At 34.2% G+C, this 18,404-nt stretch overlaps 2 protein-coding genes across 3 annotated transcripts in view; one reads left to right on the top strand and one right to left on the bottom strand.

Annotated features, from left to right (window-relative positions):
- Window positions 1-681: 681 nt before the first annotated feature.
- LOC106882648 (charged multivesicular body protein 1a) overlaps window positions 682-18,404 on the bottom strand; it is a 19,815-nt gene continuing 2,092 nt past the window's right edge. For both annotated transcript variants that reach the window (XM_014933393.2, XM_014933394.2), the window contains exons 2-8: window positions 16,357-16,376; window positions 12,166-12,243; window positions 10,077-10,223; window positions 7,888-7,956; window positions 6,535-6,594; window positions 5,004-5,197; window positions 682-1,300 (exon numbers count right to left, since the gene is read on the bottom strand). In XM_014933393.2, the coding sequence (XP_014788879.1) occupies window positions 1,279-1,300; window positions 5,004-5,197; window positions 6,535-6,594; window positions 7,888-7,956; window positions 10,077-10,223; window positions 12,166-12,243; window positions 16,357-16,376 (590 nt within the window). In that variant the 3' untranslated portion in view covers window positions 682-1,278. The remainder of the gene's footprint in view (window positions 1,301-5,003; window positions 5,198-6,534; window positions 6,595-7,887; window positions 7,957-10,076; window positions 10,224-12,165; window positions 12,244-16,356; window positions 16,377-18,404) is intronic.
- LOC106882647 (pseudouridylate synthase RPUSD2) overlaps window positions 17,386-18,404 on the top strand; it is a 30,954-nt gene continuing 29,935 nt past the window's right edge. Inside the window, exon 1 of the mRNA XM_014933391.2 lies at window positions 17,386-17,769. The gene's annotated coding sequence lies outside the window, so the exon portion shown is untranslated. The remainder of the gene's footprint in view (window positions 17,770-18,404) is intronic.

Here is an 18,404-nt window from a genome sequence, read left to right as displayed (position 1 = left end):
GCCATTCCCTCTCCAAATTGTATTATGTTGAGTTTTTTCCTTACTATATCAACTCCATAAGTGTCTCATTTGTTCCATGGATAATTTGTTAGCTACTTAGTGCTAGCAGGGCAGGTTATTTTATTAATGTCCAGTACACAGTAAGGTGTCCTATCTTGGTTTGGTGCTTGGAATGAAAATAATCCCATGAGTTCATGGGATTATTCTTAATGCAAACATCAGACTAAGATAGTGCTAAATAACTAGTATGAGAAGCAAGTAAGCTATTTGTGGAGATAAAATACTACAGTTAAAATAACGAGAAAATCATTTAAAGTACCTATATTGATATAGGACAGCAGATATGTTGTAGTATAATTAGGAACACAGTCACCTAGTAATTATAATAATGCATAAATTAAATCTCCTCAGTTAGCCAGCTGCTTGTTTTTCTGATTCAAGTTGATGTTTATAATATTTAATAACATCTACCAAAAAGTTAGACTATGTCCAAAAACAAACACTTCCACTTGGAGAATTTTGGTGATTGGCATCTTTAATACATTTGAAAAACTTAAAATTGTCTCCAAAAAACTGCCATGACATGAAGACCTACAAACATGTTGAATCATCACTCTTCCAAATCTACAATTTGCATTTGGTTTGATATAAAGAGACCGAATGATTAATATAAAGTATTAATAAAAATAATGGCATGAGTTTTATTTTATAATTTTTTCAACAATAAATAAAAAACAAAATATACACAGATTCAAAAGATACGAGAAAGCGACAAAGAGAGTTGATCTGGAGTGAAAGAAAAATAACAGAAGAAAAACAATATGATGTCCATGAAAATGAGCAAGTCAGTCGAGCCATTTTTCTCTTTGAAACTAAAAAACGTCTCTTAATTTGGAGTTTTGTAGGAAAATGATGAAAGACTGTACAGAAATTTCATAATTCTTACTTTTTATAAACTGCTAAGGCAAGAAATCTTTGAAAAATAAAGTAATTTCTGATTTTGAAAAAAAATTCTGAAAAAGATGTAAATTTATTTCTTTTGCAACTTAACAAGTCTGTTTATTTTTGAAACAGTCTTTAAAACCTTAAAACAAAACTTGTTCATATTTATATATATATATATAAGAGTGTACATGAAATAATGTAAGTGGATTAGGAGGCTTCCATATTGGGCGGATGTCAGCATTTGGTGTATGTTTAATTCAATTTACAGATAACGTGTAAATCACCATTATTTCTCTCATCAAAAAGCAAAAAAAAAAAAATATACAACGATGACTAATTCCTCAAAGCTTGTAATCTGCAAGATAAAATGCAAAGAGAAATATAAATAATAATTACAATACAGAAAAACATTATTACATGTAATAAAAACATACATCACAGAGACAGCCTCACTCTACCATTTTATTGAGACACTGTTATATCTTGTTTGCCTGATCCCTCCAGTAAAGATGAACAAAGATAGCAATACATGTGACAAAAAAAGGAACAAATGGGCAGAGGGGAGAGGGTACTCCTTAATTTTGTCAAAGACAACCTTACTAGTGCCAATGACAAGATAAAATGCTCTTTGTGTATGTTGTGAAGTGGTTGGTTATAGGAAGGGCATCCAACTGAAAAAATGTATAAAAGGGAACAAAAGGAAATGTGGATTCCAGAAGCCCCTGCACAGGAAACCCAACTAGAAAGTATTTTTGAATAAAATTGATACATGGTAGAAAAGGCACTTTTGTTGTGTGACATACTTTCTAGTGTTCAATGGCACAATAAAATGTATCCAGTGTCAATGCTGTAAATTGATTGATGATTGGAAATGCATTCAGCAATAAAAAAAAAATCCCATACAAATGAAAATGGCTGGTTTTCTGTTGCTACATGTACCTGACGAAGAAGAAATGTGACAAGTGATGAGACACTGTGAAATCCATCCAACACATGACAGCATGGAAAAACAGATATAAAATGATGATACTACACAACTATGTTACATTGTATCATGTCCTATTATGCTACTTCAGCATCAATAATCAGCACCAGCATTAACAATCTTAGGAATTATTCCTTATTCTAAATTCTCTTAGACTAGTTTTCTGTGATGAAATCCCTATTGTTATTTCCAGTCCAAGTACCTAATAGTAAATCCTGCTTTTCCACTGCAAAATGCACACCTTGATGCTATTCATCAGCTTAAAATTTCAATAGTTAATGCCTTTCTCTCACCTATCTTATTAAATTCCACTACATGTTGAAACTAATGCTTCTGGAACTATAATTTGGAGTGAATTGTCAACCTATTGCTAGAGTGACTTGATCATGGCACTATGTCAAATCAAAGAACTTGCCATTTTCTAAGGAAGTTCTTACCACTACTTGCCTGTGACTATAAATACTTTAAGTTTCCCTTTGCATTTGAATATTGTGCTATGACAGCTCCTACAGTACCTTACTGTCTTCAAACCATATTCTTCTTGTTTGATACTCTAGCTTCAATCTACTCAGATTGAAGATCCTAATTTATGTCTCAAGATATTTCTAAATTTTACAAGAACAAAACTCCAATAAAACATCTAAAAGGAACTCTATTTAGTACAATAACACTAGCCTATAGTCAAGAAAGTTACAAGAAAACAATGCAGTGACATTTTGAAGAATCACTCCATGTAATTAGATCTCTCCTTTACATTGCAACCAACTGAATGTCTTATAAAAAACTATTTAACTTTCAGTGTTGTTGGTGTTGCTTGATAATGGGACAGTCTTTACTTGGATGGGTCTCTGAACCTAGAGAAGTTTTGCTTAAATAGTTTAATCCCAACATCTGATATGAACCAAAGCTCAATCATTTTAAACTGGTTGATGCTATTCCCCACAATACTTGTATCAAATACTCAGGTGGTTAAACTGGCACTGTCTCAAATATATAATTCCATCTGGGAGACTGTGCACCAGATTCCATTGGGGAGTGTTGTAGTGGTGATTGCCACAATACTGAAGAAGCCATCCCAAATAAGTTGGGTTTTACAAGGAATGTTCTATCAATGACTGCCACAGTGATATGCTGAGAAGTTGGACTCAACATTTATGTGAGCAGCAGTCTAGCATAAATTCCATTTGCTCTTCCATTCATATTTCCTCATAGTTCAACAAAGATCTGAGATGCATTGGAGAGACCTAATCTTTTCAGCACCGGTGGTTGCTATAAAATCATTAGTGTTATTTCTGGTCCACTTGCAACAAAAAGTGGACATGCACTGAGCTAAATAAAATGACTTGATTCCTGATAATTGTTTCTTGTCATAATACAGTCCCAATCATTATCATCATTTTAATTTGTTTTTTTTTATGTTAGAACATGCTGGGTACATCTGTCAGGTGTGTTGACACTTGTCTTGATCCTAATTTATTTCATCAATGAAGACCAATATCTTGAGATATGCTCTCAACTACTTCTTCCCATGTTTCTATAGGGGGTTCCTTTATCATGGGCACCTTTCACTGTCAGTATATGACACTTTTTTTAAAGGCACAGCTTGTTTATTTATATTACTCATACAGACTAGCAGTGTTCTCTTCCACACACTTCGGTTAATGACTAAATTCCTAGCTAGTCTCTCTTACTTGTGTACCACCTCTTAATGCATACTTGATCATACAGCTTTTATCCACTCATGTCTCACTTACATGCGGCATCAGGTACCTTACATTTGTTTCCTACAGCCTATCTTTTGTACAGAAAAAAAATTTTTGTTTAACACTTTAGCATTCAAATTTCTTTGTCGTATGTAATACATATTTATTCACATTGTTTTGAATTAATCACACATTATCTTGTAGCTTCAACATTTCAATGGTGTGTTTGTATATTTTTACAATGATATTGTAGGGTATGTGTGAGAGGTTGGATTGGGTCAGTTTTAACATAAAACAGGTAGAATATTTGGGCCAGATATGACAAGGTTAAAGGTTTTACTGGCTTAACTTTGCTAATTTATCTAGAATATACTTTTATCTTATAGCATTGTTCACATTTAATACTATGCATCATAATTTTTGTCTTTAAGTGAGTGTACTTCTCTTAACAAACATTAGATACTAGAGTATTCCAGTCTAATTTCAAAGTTCATATCAATCTATCCACTGACATCACTTAGTTTAAGACAATCAAACACAAAAAATTCCTTTCTAATACCATGTCTGGTAAGTTCACCATCATCAATTCCCCACAGAGAAAGTTCACCGTACAAATTTTTCAACATAATTTTTCAACATCAATTTTTCAACATAATTTTTCAACATCAATTTTTCTCACGTTTTTCTTAAATAAAATAGTTTTTAACTATCAATGATCAGATACTATGGATATATTTTCTTGGTAAACTTTCTTTGTGGTGAACTTTCCTCATGGTGAATTGATGGCAGTGAACTCTCCTCTGATGAATTGATGGTGGTGAACTAACCTGTAATCTTTTAATACACACTATCATCATTATCATTTAACATGTGTTTTCCATGCTGGCATGGGTTGGCTGGTTTGACAGGAGCTGGCCAGCTGAAGAGCTGCCTGGGCTACAAGTCTGTTTTGGTATGGTTTCTATAGTTGGATGCCCACCCTAATGCCAACCACTTTACAGAGTGTACTGGGTGCTTTTTACATGGCACCAGCAACCACAAACCTGCAAGATTAGGATTGCTCAGTTGAAGAGGGATGTAGGGGACATGCCTGCATCTCTCTTCAGCTGAGCAATCCTAATCTTGCGTGCTCATGGGTGCTGGTGCCAGGTAAAAATATATGTATGAATTATATATATCTAAATTAATAAAAAAATGTATAACTACTCCATTGACATAATCATTACCATATTTACATGTCAGATAGCAGTTCTCAGCTAAATTCAGTGATGAAATATTTTAATGTTTTTTTTTCTACTTTTAAAAGGGTCTATTAACAAGCTTCTTACTCTGCAGTGCAAAAATTAGCAAATGACTTATAAGATGCCCACCTTCGAGTAAGATCATCTTCTTTAACAGAATCTGCAGTAACTGTTGATCTAATGGAGCCTGAAGCAGGGTTCAGATCTTTGAGCTGGTCTATCATCTCCAGGCCATTCTCTTCGGCAACTTGTTGTATCAGTGCTTCAACCTGATCTTGAGGTGTTGTTAAAGTGGTAGCAGAACTCATTGACGACTCCAATGTCTAAAAAAAAAAAAAAGATTAACAACTCCAGAGAAAAAGGAAAACAAAATACTGTGGGAGATATTTGTAAAAGTAAATTGGCACAATGAGATTACAATAGTGGACTACTGATTCCATGGGTATCAAGTTCAAACCTTACTGCTATGGTCATTGTGTTATGTTCCTGAGCTAGACACAGTTCTACTTTTTTCAGCTTGTCTGACCACTAAAGTTGAGTAGTTCAGTAGTAGAAAGGGAATCCAGCTGTAAAAAACAATTGCTCCAACAAAAACAATTCCAACCATGCAAGAATAGAAAGAAATGGATGTAAAATATTGTCCATAAATACCTATAAAATAAGTGTTTTATTCATTGGTATTTGGGTCAAAACTATTCAAATCCTTTCAGGTGTTGCCTCACAGATAAAGAAAACAATTTTATATTTAATCACTAGGACTCACCAACTCCTTATATAGACATCTAACTTCCGATGATTCAGCCCTCATAGCTATAAATAAGGACCATGATGAGATACAGCTCACTGCTCTAACAAATTAATGAGTGATTTGTAGTAACGCATATCTCATATGGAAAAGGCTTTTGATTAACTGATAATCAATTCCAAAGAATGAGGTTGTTATTCAAAAACTTAGTGCCTTGAAAACTGGGCTAAGTTTTAGTACATTGTAATATTATTAGAAATGTCTGTCCATATTTTCTGTTATTTATTTCTTAATAGCAGCTGCATAACAGCAATCCATGAAAATACATATAAAAACAGATTTTAAAGAGAATATTTCTGACAGCAACAGGGATCAGAAATAAATGGAATAAACCTATAACAAAAAAAAAAAAAAAAAAAAAAAAAAAACCTGATAACACAATGCATCTTGCTTAATATGTTTGGGAGTAGGAGTATAATAAATTACAATTGCTATGTTCTATGGTTCTCTTTAGCTTATGCATATGAAAACCATAAATGACCAAGTTAATGAGATACTGGACAAGCAACTGAGTTGTAGAGAATTTATATTCTGTTACCAGCATTGCAAAGTGTCCGTAGCATTTGACACTTAACTCAAAATGGTTCTCAAGCTAGCTGTGAATAGGTAACAGAATAATAAAGGATTTGAGAATATAACTAACAAAATGAGCTGTCGATTTAAAAATACAAAAGATATTTCAATGAAATTTTTTAGCAATAAATCAGAGAAACTTTACTTAGTGCAAAGTTTGTATTGTTAATGGTTTATTTTCATGTCTTGTAACATTGTTACAAGACAAGAAAACAGAAACAACTAATAACAAAAACCTTGAAAATAAACAATAATAAAACATAGAAATAGTATGATACTCACAGAAGTTTTAACATCAAGGTCTTCAAATTGCTTCTCAAACTTTTGCATTATTTGTTCAATCTAGGAGAAAGATGACATAACTATTAGATTAAACTGAACCAAAAGCAAAAAACAAGCAGCATAAAGATAGACAATAAATATAGAAACACTTTGAATAAAAAAATTTTCTCATAACAAAAATGTTACTGAATGGGATTGATACATTCAATAAAAATAAGTTTGTCACTAAATTAGCAAACTTTCAGAATCGAGCATAGAAAAATGTGAAGGTTATGGATAAAGTGCTTATTCATTCAAACTGATTCTTTTACATAAATCTCACAAACTTTCGAAAGTCTCTCTTCACTCCCTAGAATACAAATTACATTAAATTCATCCAGTCACCTTGATGTCTCAGTTTGGTAGGATGGGTGGGGCAAAATGGCTATGGGCACTGCTCTTTTCTTGTCAGGTCAAATAAGGTGTAGGGGCATGCACCATTCAAGTGCGTTGCTGCATTCACCATTTGTCAGTATATTCCTGGGTCCTCTCAAGCAGAGTCACAGTCAGTCCCCATCTCTGTGAAATACTGTCTTATCTGCCATGTGGTTGACCAATACGAGCCATCATCCCAGCTAGAACCTCAGTGAAAAGAACATGGTAAGCAGGGTTTGACTAGGAAAATTGAGCAACATGGCGAAACAGTATGGCAACCCATAATCCTGTAAAGCATCCTGATACCAAAGAAGCTCCGGCGGTTCCTAGGGGCCTTGGACATGCGAAAGAATAGACCTGTCTCCTCTATGTGTCATAAAAGGCAACTAAAAGAAGTTGAGGTAAGATCTGCACTTCAACCTTGTAAAACCCTCACCAGCAACAAACTCCTGTACAAACCTCCAAAATTCTCTTCCCCAGGGAAGTACACCAACTACCTATAAGGCATGTTGTGTGAAATGACTGGGACAAAGCCATCAGCACTCCCATCCACCAAATGGGGAAAGCCCTGAAGGACAGGAAAGATTGGAGGGTTGTCACCGGAGTGGTGCAAAGGTGTCATTCACCAGGAGTAGGAAATCTCAGCTCAGTCTGATGAGGGCCATTTAGGTGGGGACCGGGAATGTCCTTTCTCTGAAGGATGATTCCACATCTGCTCCTGATGTCTTTCTTATGGAAAATAGGGAAAAAAAAAAATGTTGATGTAACAACCCATTTTACAGCACACTGGTTAAAAACATTTTATCAGTAGTAGAAAAAAATTGTATACAAACATTCTTAATTCTGCATCATTTAACATGTTGAATTTGCAAGCCCTCCTCTTCTATTCAAGGTCAGTTTAACCAACATATATATAAACTGAATACAGATGATTTTTACCTTTACTAAATCTGATGCAGATGCTGCTTTCTCCAATGATTTTGTGACTCCTTCAATATTTTTGGCCACCTAAAATAAAAATAAAAACATCAATAAGACTCGAACAAGAAAACAGATAAATCACTTACATTAGACATAAACATGTCTATAGAGGTACTTCAATAATACTATTTTAAGTAGCTTTAAGACTTCTCCAGCAGTATTCTCCAAAAGTTTTTGAAACTTGAGGAATATAAATTATTTTGGTACAAAGCTAATTATTCTATAGGTGATGAGTAACCAACAGAATCAAACCAAGTAGACTACTGGTACTTATATTATTAACATCATGGATCATCATCATCATCATTTAATGTCCGCTTTCCATGCTGACATAGGTTGGACTGAGGACTGGCAAGCCACAAGGCTGTACCAGGCTCCAATCTGATCTGGCAAGGTTTTTACAGCTGGATGCCCTTCCTAATGTCAACCACTCCAAGAGTGTAGTGGGTGCTTTTTATGTGCCACCAGCACAAGGGCCAGTCAGGTGGTACTGGCATCGACTACACTTGAATGGTGCTTTTGGTGTGCCACCGGCACGAAAGCCAGTTAGGCAGCACAGGGAGAAAAGCAAAATCAACAGGGTTTTAACCCAGAGTTGAAAGAACCAGAAACTGCACATTGTAATAAAACTTTGCTGTTTTTTACCATCTGTTTCATTAATTGGGAACAATAAGAGAAGTGATGACGTGGCAGCAATGGTAAAGTATAAGGATAAGGTCTTTTCAGTTTAGCTCCTCTCTCTCTTCTACATCCCGAGTTCAAATACTGAAGGATGGTTTTGGCTTTCATTAATAAGTACAGAAATGAACTAAAGGTGATGAAATAAGTTTCTGCTCCTTCCTTACGAATTCATGACCTAATATCAATATAAGGAAACTAGACTACTTTCAATACTTAAGAATACATGTTGGTAGATAGGCTAGAATGATAGTTTAACCCTTTCATTACCAACCTGGCTGAAACCGGCTCTGGCTCTGAGTACAAATGTCTTGTTTTTATAAGTTTTGAATTAAAATCTTCCACCAAACCTTAATCACAATTTATGTTCCTAAAACTAGCTTAATGATAACTAAGTTATTTTACTAAATTCTTTGTTATATTTAAAGTAATTCAAAGAAACACAGAGCATCTCAAAATAAATACAGTAACGAAAGGGTTAAAAGCCTCTAAAAGTTTACTCTTGTTCCACTACATTCTGAGCTCAAATACTGCTAGGAATTTACTTCTTTTATATTGCTTGTTGAAAACATAGTATACTGTTTATAATATATATTTTTCAACATTTATTCCTATAACAAAAAGTTTTTGAGTTTTAAAGTTTGTAATTCATAAGACTGTTTTTTGGTTCATCTTTGATTCATTTTAAGGCCATTTTGATAAGAAATTTCAAATTCTTAATAAAATAAATATTTAATAACAGGCAATAAATCTTTTCCTGAGTTGCTGGTTTCAACTTAGTTTCACTATTTTACAAATTTTAAACGATTTTATGTAAATTTTGGTATAAATATTTTACTTTTTGTGAAATCTAAGAATTACATTTATATGAAGCTGTAAGCTGATAGAAAATGTTTCATGCAAAAATAGGTAATCTTGGAACAAGCTAACACAAGTTTCCTCTCAAAGACTTCATTCATTAACCAAGCTATTAACTGGCTCTAAAGTTTTAGTTTCTTGCCTACTATCATCATGTATGAACTAGAAAAAGGGAAATATATTTGCATAATACTTGATGAACAATTTAAGGTGAAAAGAATGACTAAAACCAGAAATCAAAGATGAATCAATGACTTGGCTATCCAGGAACACACTTCCTTTCTTTATAGTGTTTATCACCATCAATAACTTGATTATTAATTAACCATAAAATTGTTTAACTAGTACAAATAGTTTTGATTAGGAATCTTAGACAATGATAGAGAAAAGTCTTATTGCTTATTATTAAATATTCATTGGAATTATTCTAAGGATATGAACTTTTCAAGCAAAAGTTTCATATGAAAATAGTACTGAAATGAATCAACAAAAAATTGAAGTTACAGGAATAAATGTTGAAAACTTTAGAAAGTTAAATGAAATAGAAATTTGCTAAATATGTACAAAAATATTGAATTAGAATTCTTAGAGAACAATGAAAAAGTTCATACTTGTTTCATTGTGACAGCTGTCTGCACTTTACTTGATACTGCATCTACACGAGCAGCCATACGCAAGTAGTTCAATTGTTCATTTTTTTTCCTAATAGCATTCTCTGCATAAACTTTAGCAACTTCAATATTTTTTTGCTGTATTGCCTGCAAAAAGAAAAAGAGTAGAAAATAAGAAATAGATAAATATGATATAATATGAAAGGAGATACAGATTTTAATATCCACTTTCTTACTGATTCACACAATCAATGTACATACTAACTTTACTGGAGCTGTTAACTTAAAAAGGGCTTAGCAATAGCAATTTTCTTTCTTGAGAATCTCTTTATCCTTAATTTTGTAGCAGTTGATGATGACCTTATTGTACAACATAGTTCACTATGAAATTAGTGTAAAACAAACTCATCCTGATGTCTCAACATCTCAGCAAATATCTGCAATGAAGTGACAGCTTTTCCAATCTTTAACTCTTTAGCATTTAATCTGGTCATATCCGGCCCAAATATCCTAGTTGTTTTACGTTAAAACTGAGCAGATCCAACCTCTCACACCTACTTTACAATGTCATTCTAAAATTATACAAAAAACACCAGTGGAATCTTGAAGCTACAAAATAATGCATAATTGATTCAAAACAATGTGAATAAATAAGCATTACATTCGATAGAGTAATCAGAATAATGAAGGGTTAAGTTATTAATTACTTTGGTTTAAGTCACTTATTACTTTAGTCACCATATTCACATTCATGTATACATCAGGTCTCCCTATTTACTCCACTGGGGGTATACTTTGTTCCATTCCTAATTGCACTACCATTTCTCACTCTTTTCATTGTCACAGAGGCTAAGTGTACTTGTACTGCTTCAATCCATAAATGTCTTCATTCACCCAAAATACATCATCTTCCAGTTTTTAATAACCTTTAATGATGGACTTCTTTAACATTTCCAACCAAATCTACGTTAAACATATTACCTTATGTCCATTTAAAACTTTAATAAATTCTTGATAAATCTTTACAATTTTTGATAAGAATCTCTGGCACATTCTGAAATTAATTTCAAACAATGAGCAACATTTAAAATACATAAATAGTACCCATCTCCAAAAATTACAAACAAATTTCCCCCAGATCTCTGGTAGAAGTTATCATCATCAGCCTTTAATATTTGTTTTCTATGCTGGCATGGGTTGGACAGCTTGCCCAGTTCTGGCAAGCTGCACCAGGTTTCAGTCTGACATGGCTTGGTTTCTATGGCTGGATGCCCTTCTTAATGCCAACCACTTTACAGTGTGTGCTGGATGTTTGTAACATGCTACAGGCACAAGTGCTTTTACATGACAGCAGCACAAGTGCTTTTATGTGACAGCAGCACAAGTGCTGTAGTCAATCCTCTTGTTTATTTTAAAGATGAGTTATATTTGAAATAAGTATTCTGACCCTTATATAAGATATATTGACTTCGGATTCAACACAATTAAAACTGCATTAGAGTGATTGGAATTGCTTTCCAGTGTCCAAAAACTGCATTAGTCCTCAATAGTACCTGACCCTTTCCAAAAGTCATATCTATCAATCCAGGAAATGTCACATTTACTACAGTCACTAACATATTAATTTCAAATTTTGGCACAAGGCCAGTGAGTTCAGGGAAGGGGCTAAGTCGATTACATCGACCCCAGTACTCCACTGGTACTTATTTTATTGACACCAAAAGGATGAAAGGCAAAATCGACTCCAGCAGAATTTGAACTCAGATCATAAAGATGGATGAAATGCTGCTAAGCATTTTGCCTGGCGTGCTAACAATTCTGCCAGCTCATTGCCTTCTAAAATATCAGATCCAATAGTATCTCCAAACACTACTGTTATACAATATCATTACATTAATTCACAAACACACACACACTAATTAATATACCTTCAGACTGCCTAGTTTTAGCTCACTAGATGTCATCAAAAACAATGAAAAACTACTGTCCATCTATGCTCATACATTGTACTTTAATATCAAAATACCACACAATCAAACACTCAAACATTCATACACTTTTTTTACAATCAGTCAACTAAAGAGATTACCTTTTTTACGCGATTTTCCTGCGCATGTTGTTCTTTCTCTGCTTTTCGTGCCAGTCGTTCAAGTTGTTTTGTAGTGAACTATAAAAGAAAAATACTTATGAAATGAATTATACACTTAGGATGACTTTCACTTAATCAAAAGTAGAATGAGAATGATAATGTCAACATACTAGTAATATAGTTAGCTACTGAATATTCAATCATTGTTATCATCATTTCTACAATCATTTTTCCATGCTGGCAACGGTTGGACAAATCATCACTGGTCAACTTATGATGAACGAAGCTCTTCCAATATAAAAAGAACAACCACACCATCAAATTTGTGTGAGCAATCCACTGCAATGACTACTACTTTGTTTCATCATCATTGCCAAACACCCACATTTCATCACTCATTAGGACACTGTTCAATTTTCATTGGCATTTGAATGATCAAACAACTTCTAACAGACTCTTGGTTTTCAGTTTGTTCATATCAGCTGACACTGCACAAAATCTGAAGGAAGGTGATGCATCTTCAATTTTTCACTTAAAATCATGAGGTATGAACTTTTACAGATTCCCACTTCTTCATGAACAGTCAGGTAATGACTTTCATAGCTCACAGCATGCACTTTTGCAATATGATCATTGTCTGTTGTCATGCAAAGTCATCCAAATTAGGGATTGTCTTCTGTGGACATCCTCTTCTAATCTAAAAGGCTGGTACCACTTGTGACAATGTATAAAGCTCCTTATCATAAGCTGTTGCAACACTGGGAAAAGAGCCCATGTATGGTACCTCTTACAACCCCAGATCAAATAAAGTCTTGCATATGAATTTGATAGATAATAAACTGAAAGAAGCCCTTTGTATATGTATGTGTGTATGTATATATAGTGTGTGTGTACTTGTGTGTGTGCATGAATGCTTGTACTTGTGTGTGTGTGTTTGTGTCTCTTTGATCTCATGCAATAGTTATAAATGCACATCAATGTCCTACAAGTAGTATCCTTTGTTTCCTAACATCCATGGAAATATGCCCACCCAAGGGAGAAACCTAACTTTGCTTAGAAACAGGTGAGGGTTGGCAACGTGACAGACATCCAGCAGTAGAAAATCTGCTTCAATGAATTCCATCCCAGACATGCAAGCATGAGAAAAAAATGAATGCTAAAATGACGATAATGATGAACTTCTTTCAGTTCCTGTCTACTAAAATCTACAAGGCTTCGGTTGACTAAAGGCTATAGTAAGACACTTACCCTAGGTGGGACTGAACCTTAAATCACATAATCAGAAATCGAATTATTTAACCACACAGCCATATACATATACGCAGTAATACCTTGCATAATGCTGATTCAATATAGAGCTCTCTTTCTTGAAGACAATATATTCAGTGGGATACCATTACATTATTGCATTACTAATTCTTACTGTTACTTTGATGTGCATATATATGTGTGTGTGTGTGCGTGCACGCATGTATGTGTGTGTGAGGGTGCATGGCTTAGTGGTTAGGGTGTTGCACTCATGATCACTAGATTGTGATTTCAGTTCATAGACTGGGTGGTGTGTTGTGTTCTTGAAAAAAACATTTCATCTCACACTGTTCTATGATCACTTCGACACCTGATGTGTGGTACACTGTGCACTTATCCACTCATTGCCAATTTGATGGTGAGTGTGAGCTAATGTGTGCCACAAATATTTGATTACTATAAACAAATCATTTGTGCATGTCATTTGGCAAAAGCTGAACACTAACACATCATCTTCAACAGGAGAGTCCATCATATAATAAATATACATGTATATCTATATATATGCATATAAGAGCTAGTGTGGCTGTGTTTGCTTCCTAACCACATGGTTTCCAGTTTAGTTCCACTGCATAACATCTTAATCTTCCACTATAACTCAAGGCCAACCAAAGCATTGTGAGTGGTAAATGGAAACTGATAAAAGCCCATCATGTGTGTGTGTGTGTGCACTATTATCTCCTGGTCTTGACATCATGTAACAGTTGTAAATAAGAGTCACCATCAATAAGTAACATCTTTCATTTCCATTCTGATATTATCTTCTTGTCTGAACATTTCCCAAATTAAGCAACTGTTCTTCATTTATGCTTTCTTGTCTTACACAATTCCTTTCTCAAAAGTTCTTCCTGATATTCTACTCACTGTTCTGCAGTCATCTCACTTCTCTCTCAAAAACTATCCCATATAATCAGCTCACTGTTCATCATCCATGTTCTCCTTCATATCTGTTAACTTTTTCCTTTAATACAGTCAGTGCTCTTCATGTTTATATTCTGTCATATTTCATTATCTCTTGGTTCCTTTTATTTCCTACCTTTGTTCTTCCTGTTTCCGTTGTCTCTCTATCACCTCATTCTTTCTGTTGTTACTTCAAATTCTCAATTTCATTCAATACAAAAGCTTCTTTAAATATGATGTAAAAATAATATTGGCAGAAGTGTTCAAAAATAATAAAAAATAGATAAATGATAACAAGAAATTGGAATACTTCCTTACTGTTTATTCACTGCCACCCCATAAAAGCTTAATTGAAGGTAAAAGTGTTTTCCTTTGCAAAAGCGTGAAAGTGCTTCCCTAGAAAATGAAATTATTAAGGAAAGAGTGTTTTCCTAAAGAATGTAATTACTAAGTAATCTAAGAAATTATGATTCACACTCATGCACCCTACCATATGGTTGGGAAGCAAACTTCAGAACTACACAGATCTGCTTGTACGTAAATAACATATTCTCATGCAGAGAATTGAACCCAGGCTGCCTGGGTTCGCAGGCACACATACCTTATTAAAGAGGTAGGTCTTAATTTATGGTATGTTGTAAGTGCTTCGATATTACAATAAATGAATACAGAGCCAATTGGTATAGAGGATGCATCAAATAGTGGATAACTTCGTAAATGGATGAAATCCAATAAAGGCAATATACTATATTTTCTTCCTATACACCTAATATATATATATATATCATCATCATCATCGTCGTTTAATGTTCGCTTTCCATGCTAGCATGGGTTGGACGATTTGACTGAGGACTGGTGAAACCAGATGGCTACACCAGGCTTCAATCTGATTTTGCAGAGTTTCTACAGCTGGATGCCCTTCCTAACGCCAACCACTCAGAGAGTGTAGTGGGTGCTTTTACGTGCCACCGGCACGAAGGCCAGTCAGGCGGTACTGGCAACGGCCACACTCAAAATGGTGTATTTTATGTGCATATATATATATATATTCATAAAATCAGTTTGGATAATTATCTGAATTCAGCAATGCTTGATGATTTCCCATTCTTAGCTATTGAAAAAAATTTCTCCATTACAATTTACATCATATAAAAAGAGGGGGAAGAGAGAGTAGAAAAAGACAGTTAGCATAACAGGTTCAAGATGAGTGGACATACTAAGTTTGGTGGCAGGCACATAGTGAAAAAAAATTATTTATAGAGAGTGAAAAAAGAAGAGTGTGTGTGTGTGTGTGTGTGTTGGTATGGTGATGCATACAGGAAAAATAGAACTCAAAATATGAGTATATGTATATTTTTATTAATATTTAGCAGAAACAGAGTGACTCAAGAGCTGAGAGTTTTATGTGTTAGCACTAAGTGTCAATACATGAAACTCTTGACCCTTGAGTTACTCAGTTGGTTCTACTAAATATATATATATACATACACACACACAGAAAGAGAAGGGATGTGTGTGTGTGTGAACTTCCATAACATAAAATCAACATGGAGAATAATTTTGTTTTCAGCTTTTTTTAATTTTTGAATATTGTTTCATTTGATATCTTTTAAGGCTATAAATATTTTTTCCTTTTGAAAATTAGCATTCATTTCTTCATTTTGTAAAAGTAGTGCCAAGAAATGTGATAAAAGACAAATTATAATTATTGTATGTATACCAAATTTCCTGATATTACCCATGGTGGCAAAAGTACTTTTCCAAAGTTACTTGTCATATGACTGTAAAACTCTAGTGGCTTAATAAGCAGTAAATATGAATGTATGCTGTTGCATTTTTTAAATATTTTGTTTGATGGACATTTTTACAATGTTAAGTGCCAGATTAATATAGGTAATATATAGGATAGATTTATATACATTTTAAACATCAGATAGGGAACAAAAGAAATTCAACATTAAACAAAAGTTGCTTAATACTCACCCTTAACTGAAACAATGTCTCTGTAAAATAGAACATAGAATATTAGGATAATTAAGAGGAAATTCAGGTAGTAATATTATCAAGCAAGAAACATCTTATATCAATATATGATACTAATAGAAACTAATAACAATAATATTTATTCATTATCAATATTATAACAAGGATATTAATTTGTAAAATAAAGCAGATTTCTTACAATATTCTGACACAATATATAAGTAAGCAATATATCTTAAATACTTAGGGTGTAAGGACTTTCGAGCGAGATTGTTGCCAGTGCCTCTGGACTGGCTCTTGTGCGGCTGGCACATAAAATACACCATTTTGAGCGTGGCCGTTGCCAGTACCACCTGACTGGCCTTCATACCGGTGGCATGTAAAAGCATCCACTACACTCTCAGAGTGGTTGGCGTTAGGAAGGGCATCCAGCTGTAGAAACTCTGCCAAATCAGATTGGAGCCTGGTGTAGCCATCTAGTTTCACCAGTCCTCAGTCAAATCGTCCAACCCATGCTAGCATGGAAAGCGGACGTTAAACGATGAACGAACGACTAAGGGATGAATAGTTTTCACTTCTATTTTCAGTAATTAATCACAGAGCCTTGCATAGCTTCAAAGTTCAAATAAGACATACACTCGAATACTGCAGCCACCATGCATCCAAAAGACCATTCAACTAGTCACCAGAGATATGATTACCGACACACAACAACGTCTCAAAGTTCTACTACTACTACTACTACTACTACTACTACTACTACTACTACAACAATGACCTCTATTCATCTGAACCTGCTAACTGCACACCCTCACCCATCAGCTTTACTGTCTTCTCAGATCTTGCATAAAACACTTTGCCCAGTAGTTTCTATCCCAGAACTGTAACCTCTGACATTCACCCTGTCCATGTTTTCTCTAACAGACAACAAACTGTAAATGCTGAAACTGAATATCAACCACATCAGTCTCAGTGATCTGCCCCTTCTTTTCCTCCTCTGACATTAGTCAGAAATAACAGAAGGAAGATACAATTCAATGGTGAACCAACATTTGAAATATTGGTGAGTGTAAGTTTGCCAGTCATGCAGATAGGTTTTGTTTGAACGATTTCAAATAAAAGGTGCATGCAATGACTGCATCAGCTAACACTTTACTATATCTAACCCTTTACCTTTTGTAAAGGAAATCAGTCTGAAATGTATATGAAGACTATTGAATTCCTATAAGCAATTATCATAGCTTGCAAGAGAGAAGACTGCACTGGTAAATACAAGTAATGGATATGAAGGATGACACCTACGTGAAGAAATGTCAAGTAATTTAAATGTAAGGAGTTTATGGAAAACAAAGACCAAAAAAGATGAGGGAAGAAGTAGAAAAGGCTGATCACAGGATCCTGGACTTCACAAAGGTAATGAAAAGAGACTGCAAGAAATGGCATAATGTTGTGCTGGTGCAGACTTATCCAATCTATGCCACCATAAAAAAATAGAAAATCATGACAATTATATTAAACCTAGCTTTTGTAGGAAGCACAATAATTTAAATAGAAAATTGCTTGCTTAAAGTTGGTATAATGTAATACCTTTGTTTCCATGAGTAGTATTGACATTTTACTCATGGATTTTTATCTCTAGGCTGAAACACAAAATATATGCTGAAAATTGGAGGGTGTCACTGACATATAAATATGTGCAGTTAAATGACAATCCATAGGTCATTAATGTATAGAAGGATGGACTACAAAGAAGCATGTAAGTCTTGAATTAGATGTGGATTAAATGGAGAGGGGCAGAAAGAGCCTTAAATACATATTATAGTAAAGTGGTCTGTGAGGAACTTCTAGTACATATAGCTAGTGATAGAAGAACATACATTGCTAGGTATATCACAGTTTTTAGAACAGGCATACAATATCCATCCATGTCATAAGGGGTAACTAGTAGAGTTGATATCAGGAAGGGCACTGTTTCAAAAAGTCCCATCCAACCTTTGTCAAGATGGAAAAGTGATGCATGAACTCTCTCTCATATATATATATATATA

This window comes from Octopus bimaculoides, chromosome 3, assembly GCF_001194135.2.
Source record: "Octopus bimaculoides isolate UCB-OBI-ISO-001 chromosome 3, ASM119413v2, whole genome shotgun sequence".
Lineage (NCBI taxonomy): Eukaryota > Metazoa > Mollusca > Cephalopoda > Octopoda > Octopodidae > Octopus > Octopus bimaculoides.
The sequence above is the reverse complement of the archived record's forward strand: the minus strand, read 5'-3'. Positions and strand labels throughout refer to the sequence as shown.